Raw genomic sequence first — 18,209 nt, 5'->3', positions numbered from 1 at the left:
GGCAAAAACGATCATCTGCATAATTAATCAATACCTCTTCATTCTCAGGCCGCCGTATGTCGGAAAGATAGAGGTTGTATAAAACAAGGCCGAACACCGAATCCTGTGGTACTCCTGCCGTTTCATGGCTCTGAGCAGATCGGGACTCAGCCACCTTAACCGAGAAGCTCTATCCCTCAGGAAATCGAGTATCAGCCTGGACAAATAAGTATTAAATCCATACATCTCCACTTTATGGATTATTCCTATCTGCCACACAGTGTCGAAGGCATTCTCAAAGTCCAGGCTGACAGGCTGAAGTCCTCAAGTAATATTATCTGTCATAGACATGACATTTAGATGCAAAATTTGCATAACCATATGTATGCAAATATTTTTTCAATGGGTTCTCTCAGCATTACTTATGAGCTTCTAAATTCAATTTTTTAACCGAAGTACATGTATTGTTTGTGCATGAATAAATATTAATATTCCTTATATTAATTTTAATCATTTTATCTACTCTGCACGTGCATTTAAATACATTGCATTTAGTGCATTCGTTTTTTCAAGCTGAAATCAAAACATAGCTATTTTCTTGAACATACCAAGGCAATCATTACACGCCCTCTTGACATCTGTGTTACATGTACAAATTTATTCTAATTTTTTCTCAGGTACTTTTATCAGAAATGCAACAGCATTTACTTCAATGATATAACATGTTGCAGTATTGAGTTATGAGCTTACCTTGGTGTTACTGTATAACAAGTCTGTACCACATGTTGAGTATATGACATATTACAATTAAAGACATCATTTTTTGCGGAGTTATTATTTCATTGATTATGCAATGATATTATTACTAACATATCATTTAAATAGTTAATAGTTGTATGTATATTAGTTTTGAATATATTCAATATTTATCGTAAGTATGAGCGATTGGCTTATAGGTCTGTCTATAAATTTTCATGGACAAATTTACATTTTCCGACATTTAGTTCCACAGGCTTCTACATAAAATGAGGGTAATCTAAATGGTAGCTTGCTCAGGTTACGTATTGTGTAGTGGATTCGTCTTTTTTGGTCTCCTGTACAATGTTTCAACTGTAGGATTACTAATGACATGAAAATTTCTATTGGATTTTTATACTCACCACCATAGGACGCGGGAATACTAATCTAGTCATTCCCTTTATAATACTTCGAAATATTGATATGCGACCCCATAAAGTGTATATAATCTGGATCGTCTCGACGTTCTGAGTCGATCTAGCCACCCCCGTCCGTTCTGCCGAACGCGTAAATTTGGCACATATACTTATAATTGATGTATGTCACTGGTGATTGCAAATGGTCCATATCGGACAAGATTTGGCCCCCATATAAACAGATCCCCTGATTTGAGTTCTTGAGCCCAATTTGGCTGAAATCAACTTTCATCCGATTTGGCTAAAGTTTGGAACAAGGACTTGCAACATCCGTGGCATGTGTGCTCCGAATCGGTCCATAAACAGATATAGTCCCCATATAAACAGATCTCCGGATTTGAATTCTTGGTCCCTTAAAAGCCTCAATTTTTATCCGATTTGGTTAAAATTTGGGAGAAAAACTTAAGTTATGACTTCCAACATCCATGCCAAATATAATCAGAATCGGTTCATAAACAGATATAGCCCCCATATAAACCGATCTCCCGATTTGATTTCATGAGTCCCTAGAGGCCTCCATTTTCATCCGATTTGGGTAAAATTTGGAACAAAGACTTAAGTTATGACTTCCAACATCCGTGCCATGTATGCTCCGAATCGGTCCATAAACAGATATTGCCTCCATATAAACTCATCCCCGGACTAGACTTCTTGATTCCATAAAAGCCTAAATTTTCATCCGATTTGGCTATAATTTGGGACAAAGACTTAAGTTATGACTTCCAACATCCATACCAAATATAATCCGTATCGGTTCATAAACAGATTAGCCCCCATATAAACTGATCCCCGGATTTGACTTCTTGAGCCCTAAGAAGCATCAATTTTATCAGATTTGGCTAGCATTTGGAACAAAGACATGTATTAGATTTTCAACATCCATGCTAAGTATTATTATCCGAATCGGTCTATAGCCCCCATATAAACCGATTACCGGATTTGACTTCTTGAACCCTTAGAAGCCTTAATTTTTTTCCGATTTGGCTGACATTTAGAACATAAACTTGAGCTATGACTTTCAATATCTATGCTAAGCAGGACCCGAATCGATCCATAAACCGATATAGCCTCCATATTATCAGATCCCCGGATTTGACTTCTTCAGCCCTTAGGTTAGGTTAGGTTGGAATGAGGGTGCAGATATTGATCCGTCCCCTGCCACTATGGACATACACCTAAGCCAGTAATCGGTTTGTTGTGCGCTCTAAAAACTATAAAGTAACCTCTAAAAAGAAAATTTTAAATTAAGAATTCCGTGCAGCTTACAAAGTCCTTAATTGTTTTCAACACCACTCCCCTAAGTAGGTTCATGTCTGGTATTGTGTCTCCACCTAAGTGTTAGCTGCAAAAGCCGGGCAAAGACAAAGGAAATGCTCCAAAGTCTCATCATCTTCCCCGCATGCCCTACACATGCTATCACTTGCCGCACCGATTTGACATAAGTGAGCTCGTAATACAATGTGTCCCGTTATGATACCAATAGCTATACTGACCTCCTTCCTGCCTCCTTTCAGTAATAGCCTCGTCTTCTCACGATCTGGATCCCCCCATAAGATTTTCGCCGTCCTACCGATCGTTTCGTTGTTCCACAATGTCGCATGCGCATTCGTCGCCCACTCCCTTAACACGGACTGCGTTGACCCGAAAGGTTTCGGGTTAACCAAGTTTATTGACGGCAGTCCTCTGGGCTTCACCGCCAAATCGTTTGCCTTTCATTCCCCCTTACTCCGTTATGGCCCGGCACCCAAACGATGCGGATTTTGCCATCCTCAGAGAAGGCGTTAATCCTTTTCTTACACTGCAAGACTGTTGGTGATCTTACCGTCCTGGTTGTTATTGCCCTTATGGCAATTTTACTGTCGGTAAAGATGTTCACACTCGACGTTTTCGCGTTGGCACCACACCACTTCATGCATTCCGTGATCGCCCGGATCTCCGCGTGCAGGATCGTATTATGGTCAGGCAGTCTAAAACAGATCTCAGTCCTGGGTTCTCATTTTAAACCCTCAGGCCCACTCTGTCCTCTAGCTTTGATCCATCGGTGTAACATGATCTTCCAGATGGCAATACTAGAGTTCCATCAATCCAAGACTGTGCTGATGGCAGCAGTGCCTCGCACTCGACTTCAAGGTTCATCGCAGGTATCCGATCGGAAACCTCTTCCCTTCCCTCCAGGCTTCCTATCGTCGCCTCGATTATACCGCGATGGTATGAGCTGCTCCCATCCTCCATCCATTCTCGCATCGCCTTAAGTCTCATAGCCGTAGTGGCTGCCTCACACTTAATCTGTATGTCAATGGGTCGGATATCTAGGATAGTCTCCAGTGCCGTAGTGGGCGTCGTCCTGATCGCTCCTCTTATGCCAAGACAACATGTTCTCTGAACCTGTTTTATGGTCCTTATGTTGCACTTTTTCTTCACAGCAGTCCACCAAACTACTGAGGCATAAGTAGGTATTGGCCAAATCACGCTCCTGTAGAGCCTGTGGACTGGCCCGTCTACATAGTGCCCAACATCTGTGAGACTTCACAGTACGCTCCTAAATGTGACACTTCCAATTCAGTTTCCTGTCCAAGATCACACCTAAGTATTTGACCTTGTCAGATATCGAAATCGTCTTATTGAGGAAACATGGTGCGTTAATTTGGCCTACCTTCGTTTTCCTCGTGAATAGGCATATTTAAATCTTTTCTGGGTTAACATTGCGACCTCTGGGTCTAGGCCAGTCATATGCCATATGCAAGACCCTTTCGGCCCTTCTGCATAGCTCGTTCGGATCCTTACCCCTTAGAAGTGTTATAACATCGTCTGCATAGTAGACGGCTTCAAATCCCTCCTTAGTCAGCATTCGTAATAGGTAATTTATGTTGGTCACTCACAGGAGTGGCGATAAAATATCCTCCTGTTGCGTGCCCTGTGCCACTTTCTCCCTTATGTTTATGCCATGGGACACACAATGTATCCACCTGTTCCTTAGCATGTGGTTTATCCAGTCTCTAAGGACCGGGTTCACCCGGTACTGGTCTAAGATTTGGATCAGTGTGTCGGACCGCACATTGTTTAAAGCCCCGTCGATGTTTTTAGCCCTTAGAAGCCTAAATTTTCACCTGATTAGACTGAAATTTGACCCAAAAACCTATCTTATGACATACAATATCAGTGACAAGTTTGATACGAATCGGTCAATATGGTGATATTGACCTTAGTAACCTTAAGTACCTATATCCCAATATGACAAACTCAGTTAATAAGGGTACATATTTATCTCTATCCATGGTGGTGGGTACCCAATACTCGGCCCAGCTGAGCTTAGCATGGGGGTGAGGTGGTCCCCTAGACACTTGGCCCTGAAAAAATATCATCATCGTGCTCTTCTTGTTTGGTATACCACCACTCCGAAGAAACCTATGAAAGTTAAGCTAGACTGAAAAGGCTAAAACAATTTGCAACAATCTGCTAATGTTTACTGCACATTGATTTGAACATCATGGAACATCATGTCACGTAATCTAGAAAGGTATGCAAACAATTTTCTTCTTGATTATAAAATAAAAATAGTTTTTCATGCAGAAGATATTGTCAACGCCCAGCATAAAGTCTGAATAATTAATTAACGAGTTGATAATCAATTCTAAACGCGAATGTCTGTGGTATGCATTGGCATTGGCTAAACAATTACCCTGCGGCGGTACGACCCAAACAAAAAAAAAAAAATTGACAAATTTTATATCCACCACCGAAGGATGGGGTATATTCATTTTGTCATTCCGTTTGCAACACCTCGAAATATCTATTTCCGCCCCTTTAAGGTATATATATTCTTGATCAGCGTAAAAATCTAAGACGATCTAGATATGTCCGTCCGTCTGTCTGTTGAAATCACGTTACAGTCTTTAAAAATAGAGATATGAAGGTGAAACTTTGCACAGATTCTTTTTTTGTCCATAAGCAGGTTAAGTTCGAAGATGGGCTACATCCGACTATATCTTGATATAGCCCCCATATAGACCGATATCCTGATTTAGGGTCTTTGGCTCATAAAAGCCACATTTATTATCCGATTTTGCTGAAATTTGGGACAGTGAGTTATGTTAGGCCCTTCGACATTCTTCGTCAATTTGGCCTAGATCGGTCCTGATTTGGATATAGCTGCCATATAGACCGATCCTCCGATTTAAGGTCTTAGGCCCCTAAAGGACACATTTATTAACCTATTTTGCTAAAATATAGACCCTATATATAGCTGCCATATAGACCTTTTCTGCGATTTAGGGTCTTTGGCTCATAAAGCCACATTTATTATCCGATTTTGCTGAAATTTGGGACCGTGAGTTGTGTTGGCCCCTTCGACATCCTTCGTCAATTTGGCCTAGATCGGTTCTGATTTGGATATAGCTGCCACATAGACCGATCCTCCGATTTAGGGTCTTAGGCTCATAGAAGACACATTTATTATCCGATTTTGTTGAAATTTGGGACAGTGAGTTGAGTTAGACCCTTCGACATCCTCCGTTAATTTGGCCTAGATCGGTCCTGATTTGGATATAGCTGCCATATAGACCGATCATCCGATTTAGGGTCTTAGGCCCATAAAAGCCATATTTATTATGCGACTAGCTAACCCGGGTCCGATCCGCTGCGCCTTCTTTTACAAAAGTTTCCTTATAATAATTATTTTCGACAATTAAAGAGCTTTTGGCGAAATACCATGCTAAGAAAATAATATATCGCATGACTAACAGTTTAACAATATAAGTACCTTTATTTGAATCCCATATGATCTTTATTGGTCTACGAATTTTTGTTAGGATGTAAGGTGTACGCTATTCTTCAAATACTTTATTTCAGCCCGATATTCTCGTGATTTCTCTGATTTAATTGTGTTTTCGGGGGAGAGGTGGTCCCCCAGATACTTGGCCCTGAAAAAATATCAGCATCGTGCTCTTCTCTCAAATACCATTTATTTAAACTCCATATTGCCATTGGCTTAAGAGGAGTTTATAGGATGAGGCGTCCCCCAAACACATGGCTCCAAAATAGGTTATCAAATTCGTTTTATAATCTCAACTTTTACCCTTTGGGCGTTGTTTTGGGGAAGGGGTGATGCCTTAAATATATGGTCCTACATTGGGATATCAAATTCGTTTGCGATGGTCAGTAAAAAAAAATGCTGTTTGTGGGTTATTTTGGGAAAGGGTAAAGGGGTAGCGGTAAATATGTCCGATTTGGCCTTGAAAATATATATCGGAATCGTGTTCCACTCTAAAAACCCTTTTGTGTGAGCCTCATATTGCAATGGTCAGCAAATACATACTATTTGGGTGGTGTTGTGGGGGTGGGGTGGCCCCATAGACATTTTTCCCGAATATTGATATCAAATTCATGCTTTACTCCCGAAAACCTTTCATTTGAGCCCCATATTGCTATGGTCGTACATTTGTCCCCTTTGGGGTATGTTTTTGGTGGGAGACGGTCCCCCAAACACTTGGTCCCATATTTGGATATCAGATTCGTTTTCTACATTCAAATACCTTTTATTTAAGCCCCATATTCCCATGGTTACTAAATAAGCCCTTTTTGGGTGGACCCCCAGAAATGTCGTCCCACAGTTATATATCAGATTCGTATTCTACTCGCAAATACCTTTCATTTGAGTCCCATATTGCCATGGTCGGTAAATATGTCCGATTTAGGGGTGTTTTGGGGCTTGGTGTGGTCCCCCTAGCACTTGGTCCGACAATTGGATATCAGATACGTTTTCTTATCCTAAATACCTTTCATTTGAGCCCCATATTGTCGTGATTGATCTAAATATATGTTTGATAGGTTTAGTGTGGGGCGGCCCGTAGGTACCCATCCGAAATTCGGATACCAAATTTTTATTTTTAGTGTACTATATGAGAGCACACAAAATTTCGCTTAAATCGCACCACCCATCTCCGAGATCTGGCGTTTCTGAAAATTATGGTAAGGGGGAGCGTCCGCCCCCCCCCCCCCCATCAGATATCAAAAAATTTAGTACCCTATTTTCACCACGGGATCATTATGTACCATCTGTGAAAATTTCAAGAAAACACAAATTGATTTTTATACCCTCCACCATAAGATGGGTGGTATACTAATTTCGTCATTCTGTTTGTAACTACTCGAAATATTCGTCTGAGACCCCATAATGCATATATATTCATGATCGTCGTGACATTTTATGTCGATCTAGCCATGTCCGTCCGTCCGTCTGTCTGTCGAAAGCACGCTAACTTCCGAAGGAGTAAAGCTAGCCGCTTGAAATTTTGCACAAATACTTCTTATTAGTGTAGGTCGGTTGGTATTGTAAATGGGCCATATCGGTTCATGTTTTGATATAGATGTCATATAAACCGATCTTGGGTCTTGACTTCTTGAGATTCTACAGTGCGCAATTCTTATCCGATTTGAATGAATTTTGGCACGACGTGTTTTGTTATTAAATCCAACAACTGTGCCAAGTATGGTTCAAATCGGTTCATAACCTGATAAAGCTGCCATATAAACCGATCTTGGGTCTTGACTTCTTGAGCCTCTAGAGGGCGCAATTCTTATCCGATTTGAATGAACATTTGTACGACGGATTCTCCCATGACCATCAACATACGTGTTTATTATGGTCTGAATCGGTCTATAGCCCGATACAGCTCCCATAGAAATCGATCTCTCTATTTTACTTCTTGAGCCCCCAAAGCGTGCAATTCATATTCGAATTGGCTGACATTTTACACAGGTCTCCAACATATAATTTAAATTTGGTCCAAACCGGACCATATCTTGATATCGCTCTAATAGCAGAGCAAATCTTTTCTTATATCCCGTTTTGCCTAAGAAAAGATGCCGGGAAAAAAAAACTCGACAAACGCGATCCATGGTGGAGGGTATTTAAGATTCGGCCCGGCCCAACTTAGCACGCATTTACTTGTTATATATAAGATTGGTCGAAATCGGAACATATTTCGATATAGCTGCTATGGGGCATAAAATATGCACTTTTCACCGGATTGTGACGAAAGGTGGTTTACTTATATACCCCTGGTGGTGGGTACCTAAACTTCGGCCCGGCCGAACTTAACGCCTTTTTACTTGTTGTTCAATTAAATATTCCGTGATTTTTATCTTTTCTTGAGATTTATTTTGTTGCAATACTTATTAAATATTTACAGTTAATGAGTGTGAGAAATGCAGATAGAAAGAGCAGTTAACAATTTCCATTTAACCATTGACTTTTTTTCTTGTCTTGAGAGTTCCCCCAATTGTGTTCAGCATTTCAGGCGTTAGTTGTTGATGTAAATGGTGTATAGGACTCCGAAAACTGAGATAGATGATGTGCGCTTTAAGACCTTTACAAATCGGATGATGAAGTGGGTGTGTGCTTTGACGATGTTGAAGGCCTTTGAAGGGAATACCATTTGAAACTTCAGTGATGTATAGCGAAACTTGAGGTGGCGTAGCTTGTTTAAAACTAGTTTGGTGTCATGTATCAGTTCTTAAGATTGTCAGAGTTGAGGGCTAAGATTTAATGAGTGCCAGGGGCAGGGGCTACATTAACCGATGTGGCGGAGTTAACATGGCCAGCCAAAGGAGCAGTATGGACAGCACCGCGGGTCTTGGCTACATATACACCGGGTCCATGAGCAGCGTGAGCATGTCCTGGACCTTGGCTTAAAGAGATTCCAGGATGGCCACCCCATGCACCGTGTCCCCAGGCACCGTCATGCCATGCGCCATCCCAAGCACCAGCCCAGTGTCCATCCCAGGCGCCAGCCCAAGGACCTCCCCAAGGAGCACCCCATGCACCATGGTGAAGAGCGGGCGTAACATATGAAACACCAGGAGCCACCTGGGCAGTTAACAAGGATGATTGGACTCCGACAGCAAGAGCCAACATGACTACGGCAAAGACGAACTGAAATGAAAAACATTTTAAAATTAATATTGAAAGCTAGGTTTGTTTCAAAATTTTAATAGCCAAGTGCTTAGGTCTAGTATCGTTCACAGATGTCCCAGACATCATCAAGATATTGTATAAATGTACATTGTGGTTTCCTTTCAAGCTTGATTTCATATTTTTTGCCCTTTCCGTTTAGGGGGATGTAAGAAGTATGGTAAATAATGGTATTTCCTATATGCTAATAATCCTTTCTACTTATCATAGAAAAAGGGATATTTTTCAAGAAAAAAAAAGAAATTTTTTCAGTTTTCCTTTTTTGGCTTTTAAAAATGAGAAAAAAATTCAAAATTTTATGTTCACCTTCATGTTGAGAATAGGTTTGACTTTTTTGACTAAACTCGAAGCAGTGTGCAATGAATGCTTTTCGATATGATTCTGATTTACTCAATTAAATTATAGCAACTTTTATAGAGAAAAATTGGCTTGTGCTATATGAGGCGGTTAAGACTTTTCTGGCAGTTTTCATTTGGTTTTTTTTTTTTGCCATACCAAAAAACAATGCCATTCCAAACAAATACAATGTCAATCGGCGGACATTGTAAGTGTGGTTTGGAAAATATGTTAGTTGGGGTACTTAGCCGGCGCTGGCTGCAACGTAGATGCAATTATGAATTGCAGCAAACGTTTGCAGCGCAAAGTGCCACAGAGCATTAGCAGAGACCAGTGCATCGAGAGCATTTACATCTTGGGGAGTAAATCGAACGATAACCATTTTCAACTCAAATTAAAACACAAAAACTAAAAAAAAAAACAAATTAAGTTAAGAAATCGTGGACTATCCTAGGATTCAGGCCCCATTTCGAGCCTACAGCCCGTCTACATAGTGCCCAACATCTGTGAGCCTTCTCAGTAAGCTCCTGAATGTAACACTTCCAATTCAGTTTCCTGTCCAAGTTTCACATTCAGGAGCTTGCTGAGAAGGCTCACAGATTTTGGGCACTATGTAGACGGGCCGTAGGCTCGAAATGGGGCCTAAATCCTTGGATAGTCCACGATTTTTTAACTTAATTTGATTTTTTTTTTGTGTTTTAATTTTAGTTGAAAAACAGATTTTGGGCACTATGTAGACGGGCCGTAGGCTCGAAATGGGGCCTGAATCCTAGGATAGTCCACGATTTCTTATGAGCCACTATGTAGAAGAGCCGTAGGCTCGAAATGGGGCCTAAATCCTAGGATAGTCCACGGGCTCTACAGGAGCGTGATTAGACCAATACCTGCTTACGCCTCAGTTGTTTGGTGGATTGCTACGGAGAAAAAGTGCAACATAAGGTCCATACAATAGGTTCAGAGGACATGTTGTCTTGGCATAGGCGGAGCGATGAGGACCACGCCCACTAGGGCACTGGAGACTATTCTAAATATCCGACCCATTCACATACAGATTAAGTGTGAGGCAGCCACTGCTGCTATGAAACTTCAGGCGATGGGAGAATGGATTGAGGATGGGAGCAGTTCAAATCATCGCGGCATAATCGAGTCGACGATAGGAAACCTGGATGGAAGGGAAGAGGTTTCCGATCGGATGCCTGAGATGTACCTCGAAGTCGAGTGCGTGGCACTGGTGCCATCGGCACAGTCTTGGATTGACGGAACCCTAGTATTGACATCTGGAAGATCATGTTACACGGATGGATCAAACCTAGAGGACAGAGTGGGCCTGGGGGTCTACATTGATAACCCAGAGACTGAGATCTGTTTTAGACTGCCTAACCATAATGCGGTCCTGCAGGCGGAGATCCGGGCGATGGTGGTGTGGTGCTAACGCGAGGACGTCGAGTGCGAATATCTTTAGGGACAATTAACAGGCAATAAGGTAAGATCACGAACGGTCTTGCAGTGCAAGAAGGAGAAATCCGCATCGTTTGGCTGCCGGGCCGTAAAGGAGTAAGGAGAAATGAAAGGGCAGACAATTTGGTGGTGAAAGCCAGAGGACTGCCGTCAATTAACTTGGTTAACCCGAAGCCTATCGGGTCGACGCAGTCCGAGTTAAGGGTGTGGGCGACGAATGCGCATGCAACACTGTGGAACTTCGAAACAGTCCGTAGGACGGCAAAAATCCTATGGGGGGATCCAGATTGTGAGAAGACAATTCTATTGCCTAAAAAATAATAGCGGATTTTTCATATAGTCGGCGTTGACAAATTTTTTCACAGCTTGTGACTCTGTAATTGCATTCTTTCTTCTGTCAGTTATCAGCTGTTACTTTTAGCTTGCTTTAGAAAAAAAGTGTAAAAAAGTATATTTGATTAAAGTTCATTCTAAGCTTTATTAAAAATGCATTTACTTTCTTTTAAAAAATCCGCAATTACTTTTTGGGCAACCCAATATTATTGAAAGGAAGTAAGAAAGAGGTCAGTATAGCTATTGGTATCATAACGGGACACATAGGACTACGAGCTCACTTATGTAAAAGACGTTGGAGCATTTCCTATGTCATTGCCCGGCTTTCGCCTCTGACAGATGCCGGCACTTAGGTGGGGACGCATTACCAGACAATGGGAGTGGCATGGAAAACAATTAAGGATTTTATAAGTAGCACGGAAATCCTTATTTATATTTTCTTTTTCGAGGCTACCTTTTTTTATACCCACCACCGATTAAGGTGTATTCATTTTGTCATTCCGTTTGCAAGACATTGGAATATCCATTTCCGCCCCTATAAAGTATATATATTCTTAATCAGCGTACAAATCTAAGACGATCTATCCATGTCCGTCCGTCTGTTGAAATCACGCTACAGTCTTAGAGATATTGAGCTGAAACTTTGCACAGATTCTTTTTGTCCATAAGCGGGTTAAGTTCGAAGATGAGCTATATCGGACTATGTCTTGATATGGCCCCCATATAGACCGATCCTCCGATTTAGGGTCTTAGGCCCATAAAAGCCACATTTACTATCCGATTTTGCTGAAATTTGGGACAGTGAGTTGTGTTTCACTCTTTGACATCCTTCCAAAATTTTTCCCAGATCGGTCCATAAATATATATATCTGCCATATAGACCGATCCGCCGATTTGGGGTCTTAGACCCTTAAAAGCCACATTTATTATCCGATATTGCTGAAATTTGGGGCAGTGAGTTGTGTTAGGCCACTCGACATACTTTTCAATTTGTCCCAGATCGGTCCAGTTTTGGATGTAGCTGCCATATAGACCGATCTCTAAATTTAAGGTTTTGGGCCAATATCTGATATCCGATTTTGCCAAAATTTGGGACAGTGAGTTGTATCAGGCCCATCGATATCCTTCTTCAATTTGTCCCAGATCGGTCCAGATTTGGATATAGCTGCCATGTAGACTGATTTCTCGATTTAAGGTTTTGGGGCCATAAAAGGCGCATTTGTAAACCGATTTCGCCGAAATTTGGGAAAGTGACTTATGTTAGGCTTTACGACATCCGTGTCGTATATCGTTCAGATCGGTTTATTTTTAGATATAGCTACTAAAAAGATCAATATTTTGATATACACAAATAAACAATGACTTGTACTTATCAGTATTTGGTCCAAACCGGACCATATTTCGATATAGTTGATATGGGGCATAAGGTATGCATTTTACACCTGATTTTGACGAAATGTGATTTACTTATATACCCGAGGTGGTGGGTATCCTAAGTTTGGCCTGGCCTCTTTACTTGTTTGTTTTTGTATTTAGAGCGCACAATAACCCGATTACTGGCTTAGGTGTATGTTCATTGTGTCATGTGGCGGATTCATACCCGCACCCTCTTTTCAACCTAACCTATCCTATCCTAACTTCTATTACTAGCGATATTGTAATTTCATTGGGTTCTATCAGAAATAGTTGTACAGTAATTTTTATTAAAAAGCAGCTCAGGCATTGTGTAATACACACTAACTGGAACATCGGTCATTATATCAAGGATAAGGTATATAGAGCAAGACAACTCTAGCTCTATATACCTTGTCCTCTCTTGCCCTTTTAAAGATGTTTGATTTTAAATTTAATTTCCTGTCCGGCAATATACCCAGTTATTTTGTGATTGTTGCAAATGAAACATTCTCTTCACCCAAGGAGATAGGTGCCTCTACTTGGTAACTTGTACATCCTGTTGAAAAAAACAAATGCCGTCTCAGACGGATTTACACATATCTCATACGTCAAGCTTTTATAGTTGAGCAAGCTCCTTCCGGTCTATACGACTGATTGTCACCGAAATCCCACTTCAATGTCGTATCCAGAGCTTCCTGAAGTATTTCATGAAATAGTAACAGAACACTGCGTTCAAATTTAAGCCAATTCGGATAAAAAATGGGGTTTGTAAGGGTTCAAGAAGTTAAATCGGGAGATCGGCCAATATGGGAGCTGTATCTAAATCTGAACCAATGTGACAAATTTGCAATGCCCAATGACCTACATCGATATTAAGTATCTGTGTAAAATTTCAAGTGGCTAGCTTTACGCTTTCGAACGCTACCCTTCTCCCTACCCTAATTTTCAGAAACGCCAGTTCTCGGAGATGGGTGGTGCGATTTAAGCAAGAATTTGTGTGCTCTCTTATAGCAACCTAAAAACAAAAATTTGGTAAATTTCGGATGGGGTACCTGGGGGGCCGCCCCATCCCCAAAACCTACAAAATACATTTATTGACCAATCTTGACAATATGGGACTCAAATGAAAGATATTTTAGATTAGAAAACGTAACTGATATCCAATTGTCGGACCAAATGCTAGGGGGACCACCCAAGCCCCAAAACACCCCTAAATCGGACATATTTACCGACAATGGCAATATGGGACTCAAATGAAAGGTATTTGCGAGTAGAATACGAATTTAATATCCAAATGTGGGGCTAAGTTTCTAGGAGTCAACCCCTTTCCCAAGACAACCCCCAAACATGACTTATTTACTGACCATGGCAATATGGGACTTAAATAAAAGTTATTTAAGTGTAGAATATTAATCTGATATCCAAATGTGGGACCAAGTATTTGGGAGGCCGTCCTTCCACAAAAGAGGATAAATTTACAACCACAGCAATGTGGGGCTAAAATGAAAGGTCTTTGGGAGTATTGCACGAATTTTATATCAATATTCGGGAAAGTGTCATGACACCACTCATATAAGAAGTATTTGCTGACCATTGAAATATGGGGCTCAAATAATACAATAGGTATTTTAAAGTACAACACGAATATGATATATACTTTCAAGGTCTAGTTAATGAGTGGCCGCCCCATCCCCCAAAACACCCCCAAGCCAGTCATGTTTGCCGACTGGGGAAATATGGGGCTCAAATGAAAGCTATTTGAGAGTAGACCACGATTCTGATATCAACATTCGGGACCAATTGTCTAGGGGACGTCCCACCACCATAACAAACCCCAAATAGGACGTATTTGCTCACTAACACAATTTGGGTCTTCAAGACAGTTGTGCTCGATATTTATAGTTTTTGGGGCCCATACCCCAATAAGGGGTTTAAATGAAAGGTATTTGATATTAGAAAACAAATTTGATATCTAATTTCGAGGCCAATCCCAATATGGGGTTTAAGTAAATGATATATAGATATATGAGAAAAGAGCATGACGCTGATATTTTCTCAGGGCTTAGTGTTTGGAGGACCACCCCAATCTCCAAAACACCCCTAAATCGGACATATTTACCGACCATGTCAATGTGGGGATCATATGAAAGGTATTGGGGACTAGAACACGAAATTGAGACCCAATTTTGGGACCCATTTTCTAGGCGTCTACCCCTTTCCCAAAATAGACCACAAACAGCAATTATTTACTGACCATCATAATATGGGGCTCAAATAAAGGTATTTGGGAGTAGAATACGAATATCCAACTGCGGGACCATGTATTTGGGTCACCGCTCTTTCGCCAAAAACCCCCTAAAGGGTAAAAATTTGCCGACCATGCCAATATGTGGCTCAAATAAAAAGGTATTTGAGATTAGGAAACTAATTTGATGACCAAATTTGGGGCTGAGTGTTTGGGGGATGCCTCATCCTCATCTACTTAAAACAATGGCAATATGGGTTTTAAATAAATGATATTTGAGACAAGAGCACGATGCCAATATTTTTTTTAAGGGCTAAGTGTCTAGGGGACCACCTCACCCCCTCAAACAATCCTAAATCGGACGTCATCGAATATCGGACAGAATGGCATTAAATCCTCCGAAATTCGAATTCGTGGTCCAATAAAGATGGTATGGAATTAAGATAAAGGCACTTATATTGTTAGTCAAGCAATTTTTTCGTAGCATGGTATTTCACTAAAAGCTCTTTAATTGTCAAAAATAAATATTCAAAGAATAATTTTGTTCCATCTAAAATAAAAGAAGGCGCAGCGGAGCGGGCCCGGTTCAGTTAAGTATATATATTCTTGATCGTCATGACATTTTAAGTCCGTCCGTCTGTCCTTCCGTCCATCTGTCTGTTGAAAGCACCCTAACTTTCGAAGGAGTAAAGCTGGCGGCTTTAAATTTTGCACAAATGCTTCTTATTAGGGTAGGTTGGTTGGGATTGTAAATGGGCTATATCGGTCCATGTTTTGATCTTGGATCTTGATTTCTTGAGCCACTAGAGGTCACAATTCTTATCCGATTTGGGTGAAATTTTGCATGAGGTGTTTTATTATGACTTCCAACAACTGTGCTGAGTATGGTCCATAACCTGATATAACTGTCATATAAACCGATCTTTGGTCTTGACTTCTTGAGCGTCTAGAGGACGCAATTCTTATCCGATTTGGCTGAAGTCATTTCGATATGACTTCCAATGACTGTGCTAAGTACGGCGAAAATCGGTTCATAAACTGATATGGCTGCTATATAAACCGATCTTGAATCTTGACTTCTTGAGGCACTAGAGGGCGCAATTCTTATCCGATTTGGCTGAAATTTTGTACAACGGCTTCTTTCATGATACTTGTCCGAATCGGACTATAACTTAATATAGCTCCAATATTAAATCAATTATTTTCTTTTATCCTTTGTTTGCCTATAAAGAGATATCGGGCACATGACTGTACAAAGCGATCCATGGTGTAGGGTATATAATATTCGGCCCGGCCGAACTTAGCACGCTTTTGCTTGTTTCAATTATTTGTCAATTATTTTCAAACTGATTTGAAAGTCACCAATATAATCTCAAAATTAATTTAACATTTTTTTTTATAACTAACGCCTTCACAAATATTTGTCTTAAATATGAACATGTTAACATAAGAAAATATAGAAGTGTCATTATTCACGATTAAAGCTTACAGAGTAAATAGTTGTAATATGTTATTTTCTGCTTATAGCGGTGTAGCAAAAGTTTGAAATGGGCTGCAGGGTGGAGCGCAAAAAATGCAAATTTGATTAATGGATGTAATTTAATGTAATTCTCTTGTAATTGTTGTGGGAAATTCATAAAACTCAAAGCCGAACTAATTAATAGCTTAATCAATATGGCTTAGCTTTGTAGAGGTTGATACAGCTCTTTTTCATATCCCGGATATAAAAACAATTTAGGTGGTTATTTGATTTCTTAGAATTAATTGTGTCGTTTAAGGCTGCACAATGAATGTTCTCTATATCAGTGGGTAGGTGGGAGTGAAATCAAAGAATTAAAAAAAAACCAGACAGCAACTGCCAAATGGATCCTAATTATTAGAAGTTCTAATTGATTAATAACAATTCAGCCAAATCGTGAATAGAGTGTATGAAAGGCTACACCCTTCACCAAGAAGGTGAAAGCTTCAAATAGAGAATTGAGCGACCACCTATATGGCCGGTATGACACAACATTCCTTCAATGTTGTCACTGATGGAAAGCAGCCTGCAAGTGATTGCTGTCATTCCACCACGTTGCATTCTTTACACAGTCCCTTTCATGATGTTTACATATCCACAGATAGACAGACAGATTGTGTTGTCCCCAAGTGTCATGTTGAGCTGTCCAGAATGTTTACAATCCAACAATCATTTTGATTTGCAAAACTAATGAAGGGTGGTCCGTTCCACACATCAACGTCCACCCACTTTGTGTATTTGTTGATTGTTGGCTTGTTTTTTCGATTGATTAATTTTTGCATAATGCCCTGCTGGAAATATTAATTAAATGCCATTCAATCATCATACAATGCCAGTTGCCAATCAATTAAAATTCTCCATAGATTTTCAACTGGTCTTGACCGTTTCCTTTTTGGTTTTTTCCTATCATTTTGCAAAAGGTGCGTGGGAGTCATCAAAATGTGCTGTGTAACATTTTCTTTTGTAGAGCTATTTTTAGAAGTCCTCAGCAGTGGGACTACAATGCCAATGTGTTGACAAATGCTGCAGTGCCACTGACCGGTAGCCATGAGTAGCTGAATTTGCTATCAATGGCGGCATATTCGTATGCGGCAGAGTGACTTGTAATGCCACTCAAGAAAGTTGTCGTGAGCTTATGGTACGCTCAGCTATGGCAATTGATTTTTCCTAATATTGGCCAACTAAACTGTTGTTGTCGTTGCTAAAAAAATCTAAAGTGTGCCATATTAAGAGCTTGTTGTGACTATAAAGATTGTTCTCTTAGTTTATGGCTGGACAAAAATTTACTATGAACATGTTGCATGCTACAACAGCCTAGCCAAAGACTAGGCATGCTTGCCCAAAAATCCAAAGTAATTAAGTAATGTAGTTTTCAGTAAAAGAAAAAATGAAAAACACCACGTCACGACAATAAAGCTGCTAACACCAATTAACTCTACCCCATATCTCTAGTCCTAGCCAATTATGGAGGCAGCAACTTTTATACAATGAATCAGCAGGTTTTCTTAGAGAGGCGTAAAAAGTTCGGCTTGGATAAATTTTAAATACCCTTTACCATAGATAATAGTTTTCAAGCTCTTTGCAGTTTCAAGCTGAAACAAAAAATCTAAACCAAGCTTCCCAGGGACCTCCTTTTTATACCCTACACCACTACTGTGGTACAGGGTATTATAACTTAGTGAATTAGTTTGTAACACCCAAAAGGAAGAGAGATAGACCCATTGATAAGTATACCGATCGTCTGTCTGTCTGTCCGTT

At 40.3% G+C, this 18,209-nt stretch overlaps 1 protein-coding gene across 1 annotated transcript; it reads right to left on the bottom strand.

Annotated features, from left to right (window-relative positions):
* Positions 1-8,329: 8,329 nt before the first annotated feature.
* LOC106093853 (adult cuticle protein 1) lies at positions 8,330-9,580 on the bottom strand. Its single transcript, XM_013261015.2, has 2 exons — positions 9,472-9,580; positions 8,330-9,126 (listed from the first exon to the last, which is right to left on the bottom strand). The coding sequence occupies exons 1-2, from the start codon at positions 9,475-9,477 to the stop codon at positions 8,737-8,739; spliced, it is 396 nt and encodes a 131-aa protein (XP_013116469.1). The 5' UTR covers positions 9,478-9,580; the 3' UTR covers positions 8,330-8,736.
* Positions 9,581-18,209: the final 8,629 nt, after the last annotated feature.

Source organism: Stomoxys calcitrans, chromosome 3, assembly GCF_963082655.1.
Source record: "Stomoxys calcitrans chromosome 3, idStoCalc2.1, whole genome shotgun sequence".
Taxonomy (NCBI): domain Eukaryota; kingdom Metazoa; phylum Arthropoda; class Insecta; order Diptera; family Muscidae; genus Stomoxys; species Stomoxys calcitrans.
The sequence above is the reverse complement of the archived record's forward strand: the minus strand, read 5'-3'. Positions and strand labels throughout refer to the sequence as shown.